The sequence below is a fragment of the Mauremys reevesii genome, linkage group 9, assembly GCF_016161935.1.
Source record: "Mauremys reevesii isolate NIE-2019 linkage group 9, ASM1616193v1, whole genome shotgun sequence".
Lineage (NCBI taxonomy): Eukaryota > Metazoa > Chordata > Testudines > Geoemydidae > Mauremys > Mauremys reevesii.
The window spans coordinates 38,660,949-38,679,769 of record NC_052631.1 but is presented as its reverse complement, the minus strand read 5'-3'; the positions used below and the strand labels follow the sequence as shown (position 1 = coordinate 38,679,769).

The 18,821-nt window shown below is 40.5% G+C and overlaps 1 protein-coding gene across 10 annotated transcripts in view; it reads left to right on the top strand.

The window, feature by feature from the left end:
• PXYLP1 (2-phosphoxylose phosphatase 1) overlaps nucleotides 1-16,624 on the top strand; it is a 132,401-nt gene extending 115,777 nt beyond the window's left edge. For 9 of the 10 annotated variants that reach the window (XM_039489323.1, XM_039489326.1, XM_039489328.1 and 6 more), the window contains 2 exons: nucleotides 10,519-10,658; nucleotides 14,170-16,622. In XM_039489323.1, coding sequence (XP_039345257.1) covers nucleotides 10,519-10,658; nucleotides 14,170-15,101 — 1,072 coding nt within the window. In that variant the 3' untranslated portion in view covers nucleotides 15,102-16,622. Of the gene's footprint in view, nucleotides 1-10,518; nucleotides 10,659-14,169 lie in introns of all 10 variants that reach the window. The other variant, XM_039489333.1, reaches the window with a different exon arrangement.
• The last annotated feature ends 2,197 nt before the right edge of the window (nucleotides 16,625-18,821 follow it).

Sequence of the window (18,821 nt, the reverse complement as noted above, 5' to 3'; positions counted from 1 at the left end):
GAGGGAACTTAAGAACACATTTTTCTGTATAAGAAGAATTATTTTTTATGCTTTTGATCCAAATTTTTCCATAGTTGTAGTTATTTTTTAGGAACAAAGTAACTATTTTGTCATGTTTTTCTCCCTCTGTAACAAATACTTGATTATAGTGATTTTGATCATACAAAATAGAGAACATCAGTTTACTAAAATAAGTTGTATTTAGAAAAATGTAATCGGAAGAGATTAAAACCATTACAGAAGAATGTTCCAGTTTAATAGCATGCTGGTTTAATTGGCAAGTGCTTGTGAGGTATTGATGTGACTAAGTTAAGTAACAATATTTGAGTTTTAGGTATGTCTCCTACACAAGTGGGTACAACTCCACTTACTTCAGAAGGCCTGTATCTGCTTAGAGTAGCAGAGAATTTGGTCTGTGGTCTTTAAGGCTTCTGTGCTCCCACCAGTGCTAGAAGGCCTGGCTGTAATGATACACTCATGCTTTCACCAGCGTAGCTCTCCAAGGGTAGTAGTGTTGGGAGAATTTAACAGAAGAAATAACAGCAGATTCCTCTCAAAATAAGGTGCAGAGGCTGTCAAGAGTTAGGCTAAATGACCCACTTATCATCCTGTAAACCACGTGGCAGAAGCATATGGCAAGGCTAGAAAGTGGGAGTACTACAAAAACCGTTAAAGGCTGAAAAGTACTAATTTTGGAGGAGTCCTGGCCAGTGACATGGGAGTTTGTCCTAAGAAAGTGAAAGGTGCTGCATTTTAGTGAGTAAATAAGACTAAACTGTATTGTGTTTCTATTCAAAGCTCTTTATGCAGATTAGGATAATTTATTAATCCTATATCTCTGGCCATTCATTTGTCTCCAAAGAGGGAAATAATCCATTCCCTCAATCCATAGCTATTTGACTGCTCAGAAGTTGACATCAGGTTTGCATAAAAATGTATGTGATTCCCTTGTGGAGTAAACTCAGTAAGTATAAGAAAAACTGAACTTAGTTTCAGTATAACTGTGAGCCAGAATATATTAAAATACAATAATATGGTGTAAAGCAGCGGTTCTCAAACTGTGGGTCTGGACCCCAAAGTGGGACCCCTCCCCCCGCACCAGGGTCTCAGGCTGGCTCAGGCTTCGGTGTACCCTCCTGAGGGCGCGTAGTAATTTTTATTGTCCAAAGCGGGGTGCGGTGCAATGATGTTTGAGAACCCTTGGTGTAAAGGGATACTCCTGGGGGAATTCAGCAACAAAAAATTATGTGCACAATATTTTCAAATTCTGCATATTTTGACAAAATAACACAATATTCATGCCAGTTTCAATTATTTTTGGTCATTTATTTCAAAATTCTTGTCAGCAAGTAGGTCTGTAACAATACAGACAACAAAAAAGATTCAGGAAATGTTTTTTTGAAAAATAGATTCCTGACTAGGCATATTAATACAGAACTCTGATGATAATTCATTTAAACTACAGTACAGAACCATATTTCCTGACCTCTCAGAAGCAGTGCAAAGGCTTAGGGGAGTCATGGGGTAACGGAGGAGCTGAGGGAAGTAGTTGCTGGGAAGGACCCTGGGTGTGAATTTGGAGGGTTGTTGGGTATAGGTGGCAAAAGTATGAAACAGGTTTTTTTGAAGGGTGGGGAGAGATTGTTAGGGAGCTTCCCCCATGAAGATCCTGTGTGACCCCTAACCTCTCCCATTTAGTCAGGCACATCTGCCCCTGTCCCCATGTATCCCTGCACCATCATGTGTTCTTGCACCCCCTGTCCACATGTGTCCTTTCACCCCCCACTCAGACAACCACTCCCCCAATCCGCGTGTGGCCCTGCACCCTTTCCCCATCCCCACTCAGTAACCTCGTCGCTATGTGATCCCGCACCCCCTCCCGCTGTCCCCATGTGTCTCTGTGCCCCCACTCAGCCACTTCCTGTCCCTATGTGGCCCTCCACCCCATCACCATGTGGCCCTGCACCTCCTTCCCTCTGTGGCCCTGCACCTCCACTCCCATTCAGCCCCATCCTCAGTCTGACCTCCCCAACTAGCTCTTATGAGCCCCTGTCTGACCCCACAGCAGCACCATGCTGTCTGTCTCCCCACTTGGCCCAACAGGTGCTGTAAAAAAGGCAGGTTCTTTCTCTTCCCTAGCTGGCTGGGAGCTTCTGCTCTGTTTTGGTGCCACAGCGCCCTCTGGTGGGCAAAAGGGAAAACTGCAGCAACTTTCCAGCCAAAGTTATTTTCTGCTGAGGCTGCTCTGTTCTATCGCCACAGCACCCTCTGCTGAGCAAAAGGCGGAACTGCAATAAATTTCCCGCAGAAGCTTTTTTCTGTGCAAAATATTAAAAATATCCACAGCTCATTAATTATGGTACAGAATTCCCCCCAGGAGTGAGAGGGAGAAGGATCTGAGCCATGTGTGACCAAAGGCTTGACAGATCAGTAGGAGCTGTTGAGGGAGATCTCAGATATAAACCAGACAGCAGACACTGTCTCACTTCAGTAAACCAGTGGTGTGATCTGGTTTCTGATGCTCAGTGTTCATAGGATGAAAGAGCCTGTCCACTTCTCATCTTCTGGAGCACGTCTGTCTGGCTCTAGCCCAACTTCAGTAATTCCAGTCAGTACACAGAATGGGAAATTTGCTCATATTCCTTCAGCAAGTTCCACTTTCTTGTGGACATGTGGAGATGAGGAATCCCTTTTCCTGGGTATCCTCACATACTTCCACAGATTGTCTCCTGAGGCGTGCAGATGTCTTTCAGAGCACAGATTCCTGTGCTGGGAACACAGCACCTTGCCAGAGAAAGATTTAACAGAGAGTGTGCACCCCACTGCATTTTAGTGTACATCTTTAATCTGTCAAATTGGCAGCTTCCTATTTGATTAACTATTCATTTAACTTTTCCTTCTTGCTATATTTGAGACACATTTTTAAACATGTGACTGAGTAATTGGACACGATGATTAAAATATCATATTACAGCACAGTTTTCCTTTAATCATAGTCTGACAGCTTGTCTTCTGTTTGTCTTTAGCATCTTGCATTATTTATTCTATTTATGAATATTTACAAATATTTAAATTATTAAAAAATAAACATGTATTTTCTTGTCAAGATAAGATTTTAATGTCAGTTTCACTAATAAATGCTGTACTCCATCATTTTACTACTCAGTTTGACCCTATAGTTTTCATGGAAGTTTAATCTCAAATGACTTGTGAATTTCAATATCTATCTTTTCTTTTAACCTCACTAAAACAGCTATCTTTTCTTTTAACCTCACTAAAACAGACATATGGAGCATAGTGGTTTGACAAATGTCATAAGTAGTCACGTTTATTAGAAAGAAAACAAAACAAAAAGAACTTTCTACTCAGTTTAGTCCACATTATGTGGTAAAAGAATAGTTTAAAATAAGCAGCCTACTTATAGCAAGAATACAATTGTGGCACAGAATGTGATTTGAATTAATAATCAAAAAAGGTTCTCTCGATGATGGGTGAAAAGAAAATCTTCCAGATGTAAATTGGGTGCTTTGACAGTGTTGTTTTCCCGAGTTAGCCTCAAACAGTAGGTCTGAGGTGCATGAACTGTCCATATCCATCTCCCTGTTTTAACTCTGAAGTCTTGAGTTGATGTTCTGTTTTTATGCTCAACATTTGAATGAACATATCCAGCTTAATGATTTTACTGTATGATCCTGAATGGCCTCCCAGGCCTTTTGGTGTACCAAGAGCTATACGTTTCTCAGTGGCAAAAGCTCCAGCTAATTCCCTGACAATTTCCTTGTACTAATTTGAGTTCCCAGAGTCAGTAAAAACCTCCATTTTAAAAACTTTAAATAAGTGCAGCAGAATTTCCAAGCTGCTGTTACAGAGTGTCACAGAAGCAAGGGGCCTTGCTGCAGAATGTATGTCCAGCTTGTTGAGGACTTAACATGACCTTTTATGCATAAATCACATTTCGTGCATGTGGGAAAAACATCTATATACCTAAACCCATTTGTTCATGTGTGTCATACAGATACACACACCACTATGTACTCCATGGAAAACTGGACCCAAATTCTACAACATGGCTCCTCTTGGTTCTGTATGTGTTGCAGCTTAGGGTTAATAACTCCTCACTTAACGTTGTAGTTATGTTCCTGAAAAAATGCAACTTTAAGTGAAACAAGTGCTGGGAGGGAGGGCGAGAAGCGGAGAAGCCCCGCGTCTCCACTCCTTCCCCTCCCTCCCAGAAAATCCTAAGCGCCACTAAGTAGCTGTTTGGCGGCGTTTAGGACTTTCAGGGAGGGATGGGAAGGAGCAGAGACATGGTGCTTCCCCGCTCCTGCCCCTCCCTCCTAGGAAGTTCTAAGTGCCGCCAAACAGCTGTTTAAAGGTGGGGGAAGTGCTGGGAGGGATGGGGAGGAGGCGGAGAAGCGGAACTTGTGCAATGCTCCCTTGTAAAGTCACTGCTCTGCCACAGAATCTTACAAGCAGGCAGCCAAATGACGTTATAAGGGAGCATTGCACAACTTTAAATGATCAAGTTACCTAATTGAGCAGGGACGTAACAGTGAAACAACGTTAAGCGGAACAACATTAAATGTGGAGTTACTGTAATCCAACAGAAACAAGGACAATTTCATGTCAGGATGAGTCTAAGTTTTTGGCATTGGTGCATATATGGTTCCTTTTCATGTAGTTCCACAAAATACTTTTCTTAGTGCATAGCAATATAACATGAACAGAACACTGTCATAGTTTTGGCATACATTTCTTTTTTTCTAAAAAGGATTCTAGAAGATCTAATATAAATGCTTTTAAAGACTTTAAAAAAAAAGAATGTTTGGATTTAAAAATTCTTCCACATTGGTGCTAATAATGCATGAAAGCCAGAAAATGAAACTGGCAAATGGTTTTTGTTATCCCAATATAGATCTGTATCTAACCCCAGTGCATTGATAACAGGAAGTCACATGAAAAAAGCAAGTACGTGTTATTGTTAAAGGGAAATAAATTCTTGTATTTTGTTACAGGTAATCATTTTATTTTACAGAAATAAAAACTTAATTAAAAATCATTCAACTAATAACCAGAAAATAGATGTTCATGATCAGATAAAGTTAGATGGTAACAGCTGATGAATCTCACAATGTACTTGCTGACCATTTAAAAACAAATTTTGGACTGAATTGATTTGAAATAGATGGGATATTAACTCCAGATTCCCCAACTGCTGTTTGTAATGCTGCTGCTATAATAATAAAGAAGTCAGTCAAATTACACAATGAATCCCTTTCATTGCACTTTCAGTCTTTTGTGATGTTATGGAAATTAAATTTTACACATTTCTCTGAGGGCTTAATCTTTTCAGCTACACAACTGAGTCATTTTCTTTGCTTCCTGCTCAGAAGCAGTCCCAGCAGTCTTAGCAGTGTTGCCTAGATACTCCGTCTCCTGCAGCATCAGTAAATTGGCAGATTCAACAGTAAGATTGGTAGTCTAAATAAAAAAATCTTTGCAGAAAAAGGAATTTGTCAACTACTAGTTTAAATACTACTGCAAGGATTGCTTTTCAACACCACTTGCAGAATTCTGTTTGCTCTTATATAGAAACTTGCCACAGTAAAACCACTAGAATACTTTTTGTTTGTTTGTTTCATACTGGAGTTTTACAATAAGGCTAGAAGGCAGAAACACATTTTAGTTTGAAATGTCCCATTTTGGCAAAAAAACTCTAGCATGTCTGGATTGCTTCTCCACTTTTCTGAAATTATTGGAAGCAACCAGAAAGGTTTCCAGGTCTGAAATCCAGCTTTCAGAATAGGGAATCCAATAACATAAGCTTCTGTACTGATTTCTGTGGGTGTATGCTTGTACAGATGCCCCTCCCCCTCCCCCCCCCGGGTTACACAAACCCAACTTACACAACTTTTTCCATAAGCGTGGATTTGTGTAAGCTAGAAATAGGAGTTGGCTGGATTTTTTTTGGTTTTCTTTTTTTGCATAATTGTCAAGTATATGTTTCCAACTGACACAAAATTTGAGTTACGCAAGGCATTCCAGAACGGAATGCTTGCGTAAGTCGGAGGGCGTCTGTATGTTAAAAGAAACTTAGAAATTAAATAACTTAATGTATCTGTTTCATGTTTTGTAATTCATTGATATTCAAAGGTTGCTATTAAGTCCTGGATATTAGTTGTTCTGTCCTAGTATTATGTGTATCACTCCCTTCTTCATTGTACCAGTAACAATGATTTGAGAGATATCTGCTATGTGGTTTCTTTTCCTTCCCTCAAATAATTCCCAGCAGTTTCACCAGTGACAGTTTTAGTCCACTAGAACAGGGTTTCTCAAATAGGGGTCGCCGCTTGTGTAGGGAAAGCCCCCGGCGGGCAGGGCCGGTGTGTTTACCTGCCCCATCCACCTGTCCTGCCGATCGCGGCTCCCACTGGCCGTGGATCGCTGCTCCGCACCAATCGGAGCTGCTGGAAGCGGCGCGGGCCAAGGGACTTACTGGCCGCCACTTTCAGCAGCTCCCATTGGCCCGGAGCAGCAATCTGTGGCCAGTGGGAGTTACGATCACCAGGGGCTTTCCCTACACAAGCGGCAACCCTTGTTTGAGAAACCCTGCACTAGAATTATTGGTGATATAACAGAAGCAGCAGAGCAAGTAGTAGAGCAGCTCTTGCAATTTGTCTCACTATTGTGTTGTTTGAAGAGCTTAACAAAAGAGCTAGAAATTTCATTGAAGGGGAGCATTGCTGGGAGAAAATTACAAATGGCAGTTTATGCAGGCTAAAGTTTATTAAAAGACCACAAAGGTTTTAGGCTTGCTTTTGGTTAGCCAAAAAAAAAAAAAAAGTCATAATGTTCTAGCCTTCAAATTTTATACAAACCTGTTGGCAGAAGGATTACATACAAAATAATTTTCTTTAAATGTATTTCTTTCATTTTAGATTCTTATTCCTGAGACATGTCAAATGCACTAAACTTTTTGTAGGGTTAGTTAAATTCCATATTTAGAACAGAATTAAGCTTTGTGGTACATGGCCAAAGTTGCTATAATAGGAAACCCGAAGTGATCTAGAAATAAAGGAAACTTTTTATGGCCTGTACTTTCCTAACATTGCACTTCATTTGACCTACATAAAAATTCCCAAAATCTGGAAACAGTGTGGGATTGGCTAAAATCCCATAAATTAATTTGTTTTCCTTCCAAACTGTATTAATACTGTAAAACTTAAACTTTCCTTTCTTTATGCCCTTTTTCTTTTCTCACAATTTGTCACTGCTTGTGATTTTCCACTTACATAGTTACAGTAAAGTACAAACAACTTTTTTCTAATCCCTTTATAAAGAAAAATATAATAAACACTGTGGTTTTGGGAATCTATTTAAGACTGCAGACAAAAAAGAAAGGGGCATTTTGATCCCAATTGAGTGAACTGATTTGCCTGAGAGCTAATGCAATTAGTGTATCTTCATGCTAGATACATTCTTATTAACAAAAGACATCTGCTCCCTTGGAACTATGCATCTAGGAAGATCCCATGTGAGCACTGTTGCCTTTATATTGAGAAAATCTGATGCCAGATTTCTTGTTTCAGAATGCTTTTATTCAGATGGCATTGTGGCACCCTCTAGTGGTTCAGATAAACTTTCAGAGAAAAGCATAAAGTTTGTAGACATAAGTTTTATATCAGTTTTGTATAGTTTTGTAAAGTTTTGTATAGTTTTGTAAAGTCAGTAGGGTGTAGGTGTGTGTCTTTTTTTTTAATAGTTCTATATAAACTTTTTCATAAAAGAACTAGAGACCCTTTAAGAATTTCTCTTTATAAAGTCAAAGTCAGTTCTGCTTAAAACCAAAATCCCAGTCAAATTAATTATTTCTAAGCAATATTAAGAAATAGGTGGCTATATCTGATATTGATGGCTAAACGCCATATCGAGATGTCAACAGTCTTGGATTTCCATGGTTAAGTAAGCTGTCTAGAGCTGGAATAGTTGGGATAGGGATGGGGGGTAGGAGTTGGAGGGAAAAGGGGGGAAATACAATGACACTGGACTAGATACCTTTTAGAAGTGTGTCTTGTATGTAATGGAATATGAGAATGCAGACACACCATTGTTATGATTTTCAAAGCTTGTGTGTGTTTCATATTTTTAATTTCTGCATGCGTTAAATATATGACTTAACGTGTATGTATGTGATATAGTCCTATCATGAATTTGAACATACATTTTTAAGTTCCCACCCATACACAGAAAAATCAATCTATTCCTTTGCTTCTCTCCTCATTTTTTCCCCTTATTATTATCTTGCTTAATCTTCAAATACCCCCTTAAGTAATCCACCAACAGCAATAATATAAGAGTTCAGATTGTGGTATGGAATCACTTTGGTTGAGATTTTCAAAGCAGTGTAGGGGATTTAGACACATCTTCCATTAATTTGAACTCTCGGTTATTGTGTTAATTTCAGATACGTTTTGCTTATATCCATGACAGTTGTAGCCATGACGCTTGTATGATAAGAGAATGTTTGCAGTCAGTTGCTGTTACTGCATGTGTACTTGTTTTAATTTCTTAAAATAAACACACTACTTCCCCAGCCGTCTCAGTGAAAGGCCAAAAGAACAGCTGTGGAGTAGCCATCACCTCCTGATGGGGTGTAACTTTAGGATGGGGTTAGCCATCTTTCTGTTACAGCCATCTTCACTGATGAGAAGGAAAAGCCAGTATCTATCAACCTCCTTGCTCCATACTGCTGCCCCTCTGTTTCATTCTCATAGAGCTGTCCATTAGTTACATGCCACAGTGCCAAGGACACCTCGGAAGCTGCAATGCATGAGAGATTTTAGTGCCACTGTGAGTTCCTAGGTGTGCTCTGTATTCCAGGACATTGCAAAAGTTTGAAATGGAGCAACAGCCAAGACATGACTACTTCAGAGCTAAGCTGTGTTTCTTGTTCGTAGTATCAGGAAAGCCAAATATTTACTTTTCACATAACTGAAATTATTTGTTGAAAGAATGTTATTCGTTGGTGTAATGTTTAAATATTGATCGTTGTCCATGTTATGACTGCATGTCCAGGGGCAACTTACTTAAGCTTTGTGCTGCTCAGCTTTTCTACCTGTAAAATGAAACTACTTGTCTCAGAGGGAAATTGATGAATGTTTCGTTAATGGTGGTAAAGCACTTTGAAAGGCTTGGAAGTGCAAAGTTTTATTAGTAGTGAAATACATACTGCATGTATATAAATCAGGGCATCAGGGTATCTTTGCAGGGATAATTGATCATAAAAAATGACTTTTAGTCACTCTATTAAATTGTAAATATGTAATTTAGATATTGCCACTAACACTCACAATTTATATGAACTAACTCACTCTCAAACTCTGCTGCTAGACAGAGATTAGAGAGAGATTATGGAGAATATTTGATGTTTGTTGTCTGTTTGCCTGCCTGGGTAAAATACTGAGTATTCTGTGAATATTTCCCCTCAATCTTACTATGACACTGCTTGGTTTCTTTTGGCCTCATCCATAATGGTCAGCTCAAGAGTATTAAGATGCATGTCATCTCATGTCTGTACTGTGCCTGACGCAAAGGGCCTATTTCAATTAGTCTTTTTGGGTGCCACTACAATATAAATGAAAATTTAGCTGTAAGGTCATGTAAGTATGTACAAGAATAGTTTTTTATAAACACTCTTGCAAGTGGTTACAGATTAACACTATACTATTTGATACAAGGAATATCTTATTCAGTTAAAGCTGAATGTGAATTTGCAGGTGGGTAGTTACCCATGAATTATCCATTAATTTGGCCAGGTCATGTGGAATAATTCTTCTACTCTTACAAAAAGGAGCATGGTGTTTTTAATGGCCAGGAGAAGTTAGGAAGTTGCTTTTACTTCTCATTTAAAGACAGTTCCAGCAATGGCACAGTGCCCTTTAAGAAACCGAGTAGAAATGGACTCAGAGAAAAGTATGACTTACTGCATTGCCAACAGCACTTCCTGCACTATAGTACCTAAGAATTCCCTGAAGATCTCTCATCTAAATACTGACCCGTTCAGCCCTGTTTAGATTATCAGACCTGACAAAATCACAAACCAAGGTCGTGTGGCTACAGACGATGCTGTTGAAATGGAGTAGTCTTTCTGGTTCTGAAAAAAAATCCCTCCACACAAGGGATTTTTCCCAATATTGTTATAATGAGATTGGTACAAGTAACCACAAAAGTTACTAAACTGAAGAATATTAACTTTTATTGAATTTTTGATATTCTCCTTGGACATTCGGACACATTAAAGTCCTTTATTTTGTCCTCACCAGTTCTTTAATATCAGTGCACAGCTATGTGGCTGGATTTTTTAAAGGAAACCCCTGACCAAGAGCAGCTGTTTTCTCAACAGGAAATATTTCCTTGTCATGAGATTACGTGAAGTGACCCTAATTAGAACTCTTCACTTTTCTGAGCTATTTTTGCATGCACTTACGGGAGTGTTCATGTTTTGGTTTACCTCTTCAGGAAGCCGTCTCACCCTCAGCTTGAAGCTTTTGTTAGGCATATGTCTCAAGGCTCTGAAGCCCAAATGGATGGCACCCTGAGCAGCCTGCCTCGTTACCCCAGTCATTCTTTGTGTGAAATGGGAGAACTTACACAGACAGGTAAGTTCCTGTACCACCTTCTCGGTCCCCAACAAAACATAGTCCACTTCCAAGGATCTGTGGCCCTGTTTAGATAGGAATTCAGTGTGTATTAAGTAGAACCATGTTGAAAAATGATTCTGCCAGCTAACTTTGTTTCCAATCCCAGTGTAGATGAGATATGGCCATGTCAAAAGCTGCATATACCACACACAGTCATGATAGTGTCATATACCTTGCCTACATTCAGCCTACTAATGCATCACTGTTGAGACTAGTTCTAACATGTTAAACCGCAGAACGGCAAACAGTTGCCATTTAAAAAAAAAAAATCAACCTTATTTCCTTTTCCCTCCTCTCCCAAACATGGAATTCCATTCTTCACCCCCTAAAAATGTACATTAGTCCAACATCCAGGAAGAATAATTAATGCTGAGTTGGTAGCAGGCTTACAGTTCAATATCTTATGATCCATCAAATTTAGACATGATTGGCAAGATTTAATTGCCAATTTTCCCCTGTGATGAAGTTGCTGCTTCTAGCCCAGGGAGATCCTGAGAGAGCAGAGGACAAATTGTGGCACTTGTCGGTATGGAAATGGAAACACTTTTTTAGATTATATGAGGGGCTTTTAATGTATGAGTTTATTTTTCTTTCTTGCTCTGAGTTCTGTTCAATTGGATTAAGTTGATATGAAGGGAGCCGAATTTTACAGATGATGGGATTAAAAAGAAATTCCAATAAATTGTTTAACAATTCTAAAACATTCCTGAACTAGTTTGGCTCTAAAATATGGCATGCAAAGGACACATGATGGCTTTGTTATGTGGTATATAACTTTCATTGGTAGCAAATGGGGATTATTTGCATAACTCTGTCATGGCTTCACTTCTTGTGAGTAACATTCTGTCCCTCATTTATTCTGATAAAACCTTTATATTACACCATCATGCATTTCCTGTTTGTAAAACCGTGTTACAGTTTAGGTCAAACAGATACATTATCCTCACTATTATAATAAAAATGAAGTGTATATATCATATGATATATGAAAACATGTTGGACTCAGGTCCTCAAATGTATTTGTGTATTTTATGTGTATTATCAATTCTGGTCAACATATAGCACCTGTTGTGTATAAGCTACAATCCCTGTTTGTACATTTATTTTTATTTGCTGTCCAAATATTTTCCTCCAAAATTAACAAAAGCCCTTATAAAACAAACAAACAAAAATCCCTATCTGTAAACCTAGGGAAAGGAGTCATAACACAGTTGGGTTGAAATGTGGTTGTGAGCAAGGAATTAGTTTTACTGTTGTCAGATTTCATACCTCAGTATATGGATTTATTTTGCTTTCTAAAAAACACACTAGCAGCACACACCTCCGTACTCTGGACTCCCTTTACAATATTTAAAACAATACTGAACCATTCATATCCACTGTTACTCCTGGGGGAATTCGGTGCCTAAAAAGTAAAAATTCTACGCATTTGTCAAAATAACACTACATAATCGCACCAGTTTCAATTATTTTGGTAATTTATTTCAAAATACCTCTCAGCAAGTATGTCTGTCACAATACAGACACACAAAAATTCCCTCAGAAGTAGAGAATTAAAGAAATTCCTATGTCAACCCAGTTCCTGTTTCTCTGCCCCCTTCCCCCCCAGAGCCCAGCCAGGGGCCTCTCCCCAGCGCAGGCACTCAGACCCCCACTGCCCCCAGAGGCCTAGCTGTCCCTCCCCACCCCCCAAAGCCCAGACACTCACAACCCCTAGCCCTACCCCACTCCCCAGTGGCCAGCTGCCTCCCCCTACTCCGGATCAGACACTCACAGACCCTATCCTCCCAGAGCCCAGGGATCCAGAGGAAGAAACAGCCTGATGCTGGGTCCCAGGCTTGCACAGAGTTTCCTGTGTGCTCCTGTCTCTTTACTGCAAGACATGCTGGGAACTGCAACTGCTGGGAACCCTCCAGTTCCCGCCCCCTTCCCCCAGCCTTGCCTTCTATTTGGGAGCTGGGCTCTGCCAGGTCCAGCGGCTTCTAGTGGCATCCAACATCTCTGCAGCTCATTTCTGTGGGGAAAAAGGGAAATTCTGCACGCACATTAATTTCTTCAAAATTCCACATTGCGCCGTGGCACAAAATTCCCCCAGGAGTACACTGTGGACCACCTGCACATTCTTCATTCCTGCCCCATAACATCATTATACCTTAATTCTATCTCTTCCCCAAATACCTCAGCCCCTGCAATACCACCCCTCTTGAGGAATCTGCAGAAATCCTGGGATAGCTTTGCAGATTCCTCAAGAGGGGTGGTACTGCAAGGGCTGAGACCAATGTCACTCAGTGACTGATACCCCTGAGGAGGAGGATTCTTTTGATTTGACTCTGGAATTTATGGCTATGGTGACAGCCACAGGGCTGTTTACAGCCCCAGCTGGTTTACAAATCTAGCTGGCCACAATCTGGATCTAGTGCTAGGAATGGGTTTGGAGAAGTTATGATTACACTCTCAGCATGGACTGGCCAACTAGCTATTGTTTCAGTGATCCACTCCAAGGTGATCGATGGGATCTGACAGGTTCCAGAAGGTTGAGGGACTCTAACTTTACCCCATCCCAGGACTCGTACATCGGCTGTATGGGTCAGTTAGTATCCAGAGCTGACGCTCACTGTGACAACATGTAAAGGTGCTCTGGCATGCAAAAGTAACTGGAATCTCGCCCATCAGTTGACTGCGCTGGACAGGGTTGTAAAAGGAAAGGGGAGTCTGTTGCAAAGGAGCCTACTGTAGGGGAAGGGTGGGACTTCTCCCTTCCCAGCCATGTGAAGCTGTAAAGGCCTGAGATGTGGAGGGTGTTATTCTGTAGTATGAGTTGATTTGAATTTTGGTTCTGGAAATAAAGCAAGCTCTGAAGAAAGAATGGGAAGAGGCTGGTAGTTGGGACTAGATTTCCTTTCCCTAGTTTGAGAGTCTGTATGCCAGTTTACGCTCCCCTAACCCATTCCAGGTTTGTGGTATGTACTTCTTAAGGGCTGTTTATCTGTGCAAGCAGCACTGTGTTAACAGATTTCTCCTGGAAACTGAGTTAATCTCTGAATGTGGATCCATTTTATAAACCACAGAGTATTTTTCATAGATCATCAGACTAGCTTTCCTGTTCAATTATTTTAAAGTTCTATACCCAGTACTACTCATGAATGAGCTGCTTTATTATTAAAGGTTATAGAACTAGCTGTTTATCTACACTGAAGAGTATACAGAGCTAACCTATATTTCAGATTTAGAAATGTGTGTGTGTGTGTGTGTGTGTATATGTGTATATATATACACTTTGTGAAATCTTCCTGGATAATAGCCAAGCTTAAGTGAAATTTGATTCCTGGGTAAGATCAACATTTTTTAACTAATTTGTGCATGTTAGAAAACTGCTAATTGTCATTTCCCAAAAATATCAAAGTTCTAGACATTTCCCATAACCCGTTTATCCGAACACTGGTAACAGGATTTTTTAAATCTCTCCTAGGTGTTGTACAGCACTTACATAATGGACAGCTATTACGGGAAATTTATATAAAGAAACATAAACTGCTATCAAGTGATTGGACAGCAAAGCATCTCTACTTGGAGACAACAGGAAAAAGTCGAACCCTGCAGAGTGGGCTAGCACTTCTGTATACTTTCCTTCCAGATTTTGATTGGAAGAAAATTAACATAAAACATCAGTGGAGCACTATTTTTTGTTCTGGAAGCTGTGATTGCCCAATGAGAAACCATTACCTAGAAGAGGAGCAACGCCGCCAGTATAGCTTAAGGGTGAAAAACAGCCATTTGGAGAGAACATATGTGGATATGGCAAAAATAGTAGGCATTCCCACTAGGCAATTAAGAGCTTCTAACCCAATAGATTCTATGTTGTGCCTTTTTTGCCACAATGTCAGTTTCCCTTGTACTAAAAATGGCTGCATTGACATTGAACACTTTAAGGTAATTAAGACACACCAATTAGAGGATGAGAGAGAGAGACAAGAAAAGAAATTTTACTTCTGGTATGCTCTACTGGCTGTTCATCCTCTCCTTAATCAGACTGTTAACCGGATGCAGCGCATTGCAGAAGGCAAGAAAGAAGAATTATTTGTCCTTTTCTCAGCTCACGATGTAACCTTATCACCTGTTCTCAGTGCCTTGGGCATTACAGAAGCCAGGTTTCCAAGATTTGCAGCCAGATTAGTCTTTGAATTGTGGCAGGATGGGAAAAAACCCAGAGAACACTTCATCCGCATCCTATATAATGGGTTTGATGTCACATTCCAGACCTTGTTTTGCCGGGAGCATAACATGCATTCCAGCAAGCCCATGTGTCCTCTGGAAAAGTTTGTTCATTTTGTCAAAAGGGGCATGTTTTCAGTTTTTAATAGCACTAATTATTTTGATGCATGTCGCAGGAGACCATTTTAAAGGGGGGTGTTGAGGAGAAGAAGAAATGTTAATTTATGTGTTGACACAAGGTCTGTGTGTCTGTATTGGTGGAGGGGGTGGAGTTCACCTTTTGGGTTTTCAAATTCTTGTACATTAAAGTACAAAATATTGCTTGAAACAGATTTTAATACAGTTGTATTTTCATCAGAAGACATTCTAGATGTTCTGGAGTAGAAAATAATTTGCTAGGTTATTTTAGTATGCGTATGAACACATTTGCTAAATTATCTGTAATTAATTGATAAATTAAGTGTGCTACTGTAAACTGGACATTGCTTGAAAAAGTTTGAGTATAGGTTGGGTTCCTCTGTATTCCAGGGCAGTATTTGGACACTGCAAGTTACCATTTATAAACAAAATGGTTTTTTTCCACCATGTTATCACGATAGTTTTAATACATAACGAGCACACTGGATCAAAAGTATTTATGAATTCCAACCATCTGTAGTATAGTCTTGCTAAAGAAATCCTGTGACAGGAACATTCTTCCCTTTGCCAGAAATATTAGGGGACACGTTGGCAGAAATACACGCATGTGTTTTGAGCATGTGCAAATGTATGCGTGTTTATTTTGCACACAGCCTTCTGAAAACTTGTCCCTCAGGTAGGTATGCTGGATGAATGGATATAAACTTCTCTTCTTTGATTGCACTTTCAGCACTTTCATAAATAGTTTGAACACAATACAGAAATGTTAAGGGTGTGTGACTGTCACTAGAAACAGATAAGTAAATACTAATATTACAGATAAATGTGAGGGGAAAATTAGAATAATAAATCAGTCAGTCTAATGGCAGAATTTTTGGATCTTTCCTATTAGTAATTGTATTCATGCTGATAGACTGTGGTACAAACCGATGTGTTTCAGTCTGATGTAGTGGCTGTTTGAGGCAGAAAGACAGCTTGACTAAACGCTCAGAAATTTTGTAGTCCAACTAGTATTTTTATAGACTAGGAAGATGTTATTTTATAAGATGAGTCTGGTACATACTGTATTGTGTGTATGTATAGCACACTACATTTTTCTTACCTGCTTGCTTTGCAAAGGGCTGTGAAAAGCTGATTTTGTACATGCTTTCCCTTGATCAGGATAAACAGACTTAGGAACAAACTAGCTTTTATGGATGATTTACCTTGATCCACCATAGTAGGTATGAAAACTCCATTTTTAAACTACTTTAATCTCTTACAAGTAGTTAATGCAGATCCAATTTTTAATACAAATGTTTGAAAAAGATTTTCATTACTAGAGTATTGCATTTTATAATGGTGGAGTTTTTTACATGTCTAGAAATAATTATGATTTAGTTTGTGGTTTGTGACTTAATGGTGCTAGTTAATCAAAGAAAATGTAACTGAACATCAGGTTCTCTAACTTGATCAGCATTCCAGTCTCTCTGTCTTGTTTTCAAATGCTGAATTTGAATAAGTTTCTATAAATAAAGTTTTGGGGAATATTTGTACACTTGTGTGTGCTATGAGTTCAATATAATTCTTACTTTTCTTTACTATACCCAGCTTTTAAAATTTATCTTGCAAGCTGTTGTTTGCTTCATTGATAATTTTCACTGTCACTGCATTATTTAATTTTTTTCTGCCTCCTTAAAACTGTTTCTGAGTAGGGGCTAGTAAACACACTGTAAGGTCTTAAAGAGAAATAAAGGTATAAATCTTGGGTCTTTTATGTTGCATTAGGAGTGTGTACTCACAGAAAAGGTTCCTGTACCTCTGTATATGGGGCAAATTTAAATTGTTCTTCTGGTGGGTTGGGAAGGGTACAGAATGCATCAAGTTGAGAGATTTAGCTCATTTTAAACAACCTTTTTTTTAAACTTATTGAAAATGACCAGCTTGTCTAAAGTAGGCATTGCACTCCCTAAGTCACTCTACAAAGGGCTGCTGCAATAACTTCTTCAGGCTGATAAGCTGCTGTTGTTTGAGGCCTGTAATGGGGTATATAAACCCCACACTGGAATAGGCGTTAAGGAGCAGTTTCGGGCCCAAGTGACTCTTCCCCACCATATCTGCTGAGCTTGATAGCCAGCAGCTCAGAAGGGGAGCAGGTAGGGTAGGGGGAGAGACCTATCTTGGCACTCCTTAGCTGGAGTCCTGGCTGTAGGGACGGAGGTCTACAAGCAGTGCTACCACAAGGGGGAGGGACTAGTCTTTCCCTAGGACTAGGGAACCAGTCACTCCATCTTCTGGTGAACCATTTGTGAGGCTTTTGGATTGGGAGGGCTAGTGGTAGGGAGTGGCCCAGAGAGACAGCCCTGAAGCACTCCTCGGTGTTTGATAATGCTGCCTGTCATAGGCTCCTGGGCCAGAACCCAGTGGAGAGGGAAGGCCGAGGCTTCCTTACCAACCCCTTTCCTGTGAAAGGGTACAAACCCCTTCTCCCTGGAGCTAACGGGGGGGATAGAGACATTGTAAACCCTGAGGCAAGTCGTGCAGCCCACAGAGGCCTGGATATGAGTTGAAGACTTTCTTTTGTGGGAAACCTTAGATATATATTTTGTTGCATTCTGTTAACCCCCTGGAAGGGGGCTGACTCAACAGTCAATGTGTCTGGCGGCCAAGTCACATACTACCAGAAAGGAGATCGTCACAGTGCCGGGAGTGACCACCAGCAGTGGATGCTAGAGACAGGACAGAGTTGTGACTCAGCTGCTAAACCCCTATGCAGCACTACCAGTAAGCACTGCCCATCGCAGATCCCTGTCCATTTTCAATCGTGAGATTGGTGCTCCTTGCACATATGCACCCTCTAGCAGCATTGCACCCTTTGCTGTGTCCAGGTGCACCAGAGAGGTCTGTTCCAGAGGATCATCTTGAGAAAAGTGTCCGTGTTTCTTCCTTTTATTAGGTGTGTCATGGATACCACAGCAGAGTTTACTCTTTCGCTTTCTCTTCACAGGAAGAGTCTGCTCTGAGATGTGATGGCTCTATGGGGTGGTGTCAGTGCCGTGTGTTGTGGTGGGTACAAGAATGGATTCCTCATGTCAGGAGGTAAAATGTCACAGGTAAATGTGGAGGTGGCAGGCCCACGGGTCTATGGAATTAGTTTTTGGTGCTATTCTCCAGGCCTCTGCATGAAGTGTAGCCAAGATAGAAGGTTCCATGGGCTTCTTGGTCCTGTTCACAGAGAACAGATATCACAGACCTTGCACGTGAGCCCTGCTTGGAATTGAGTACCCAAGGAGAAGTCGGGGCTGATAATGTAGCCTGTGTGAGTGATTGTGAGTGCTGACAGCAGCTGTTATAGGCCCCTTATGGGTTCCCAGCCCTCTAGAGTCTCAGTCTGTGCCTTTTGAGGGATTCGCCAGTCAGAGTGGTCTCAGTGTGAGACAAACCCATGAAGGCTCAAAGTTCTGCAATTGATTGTAAACAAGAGAAACATTTTCCTTAAACATAGCACCTAAACTAGATGCAAAACTGGAAGAAAACTGTAAAAGGGGCTCTATGGAAGAGCCTGTGGCGGAGAAGGTAAACAGCTGCACTTCCTTAGATAGACTGAGGCCTGGAACACTTGCCTCAGTAGAGGGTACAGGTGTGCAGCCCCCACAGACACTGCTTTGGGAAAGGCTTCCATGCCCAAGGCAACGGGGGTGCCACTTCAATGAGTGTCAATGATCAGACGCAACTTGAACCTCTGTTACTGATGAGTAACGTTTCTTCGTTTCCCGACAGCCCTCTTCACCC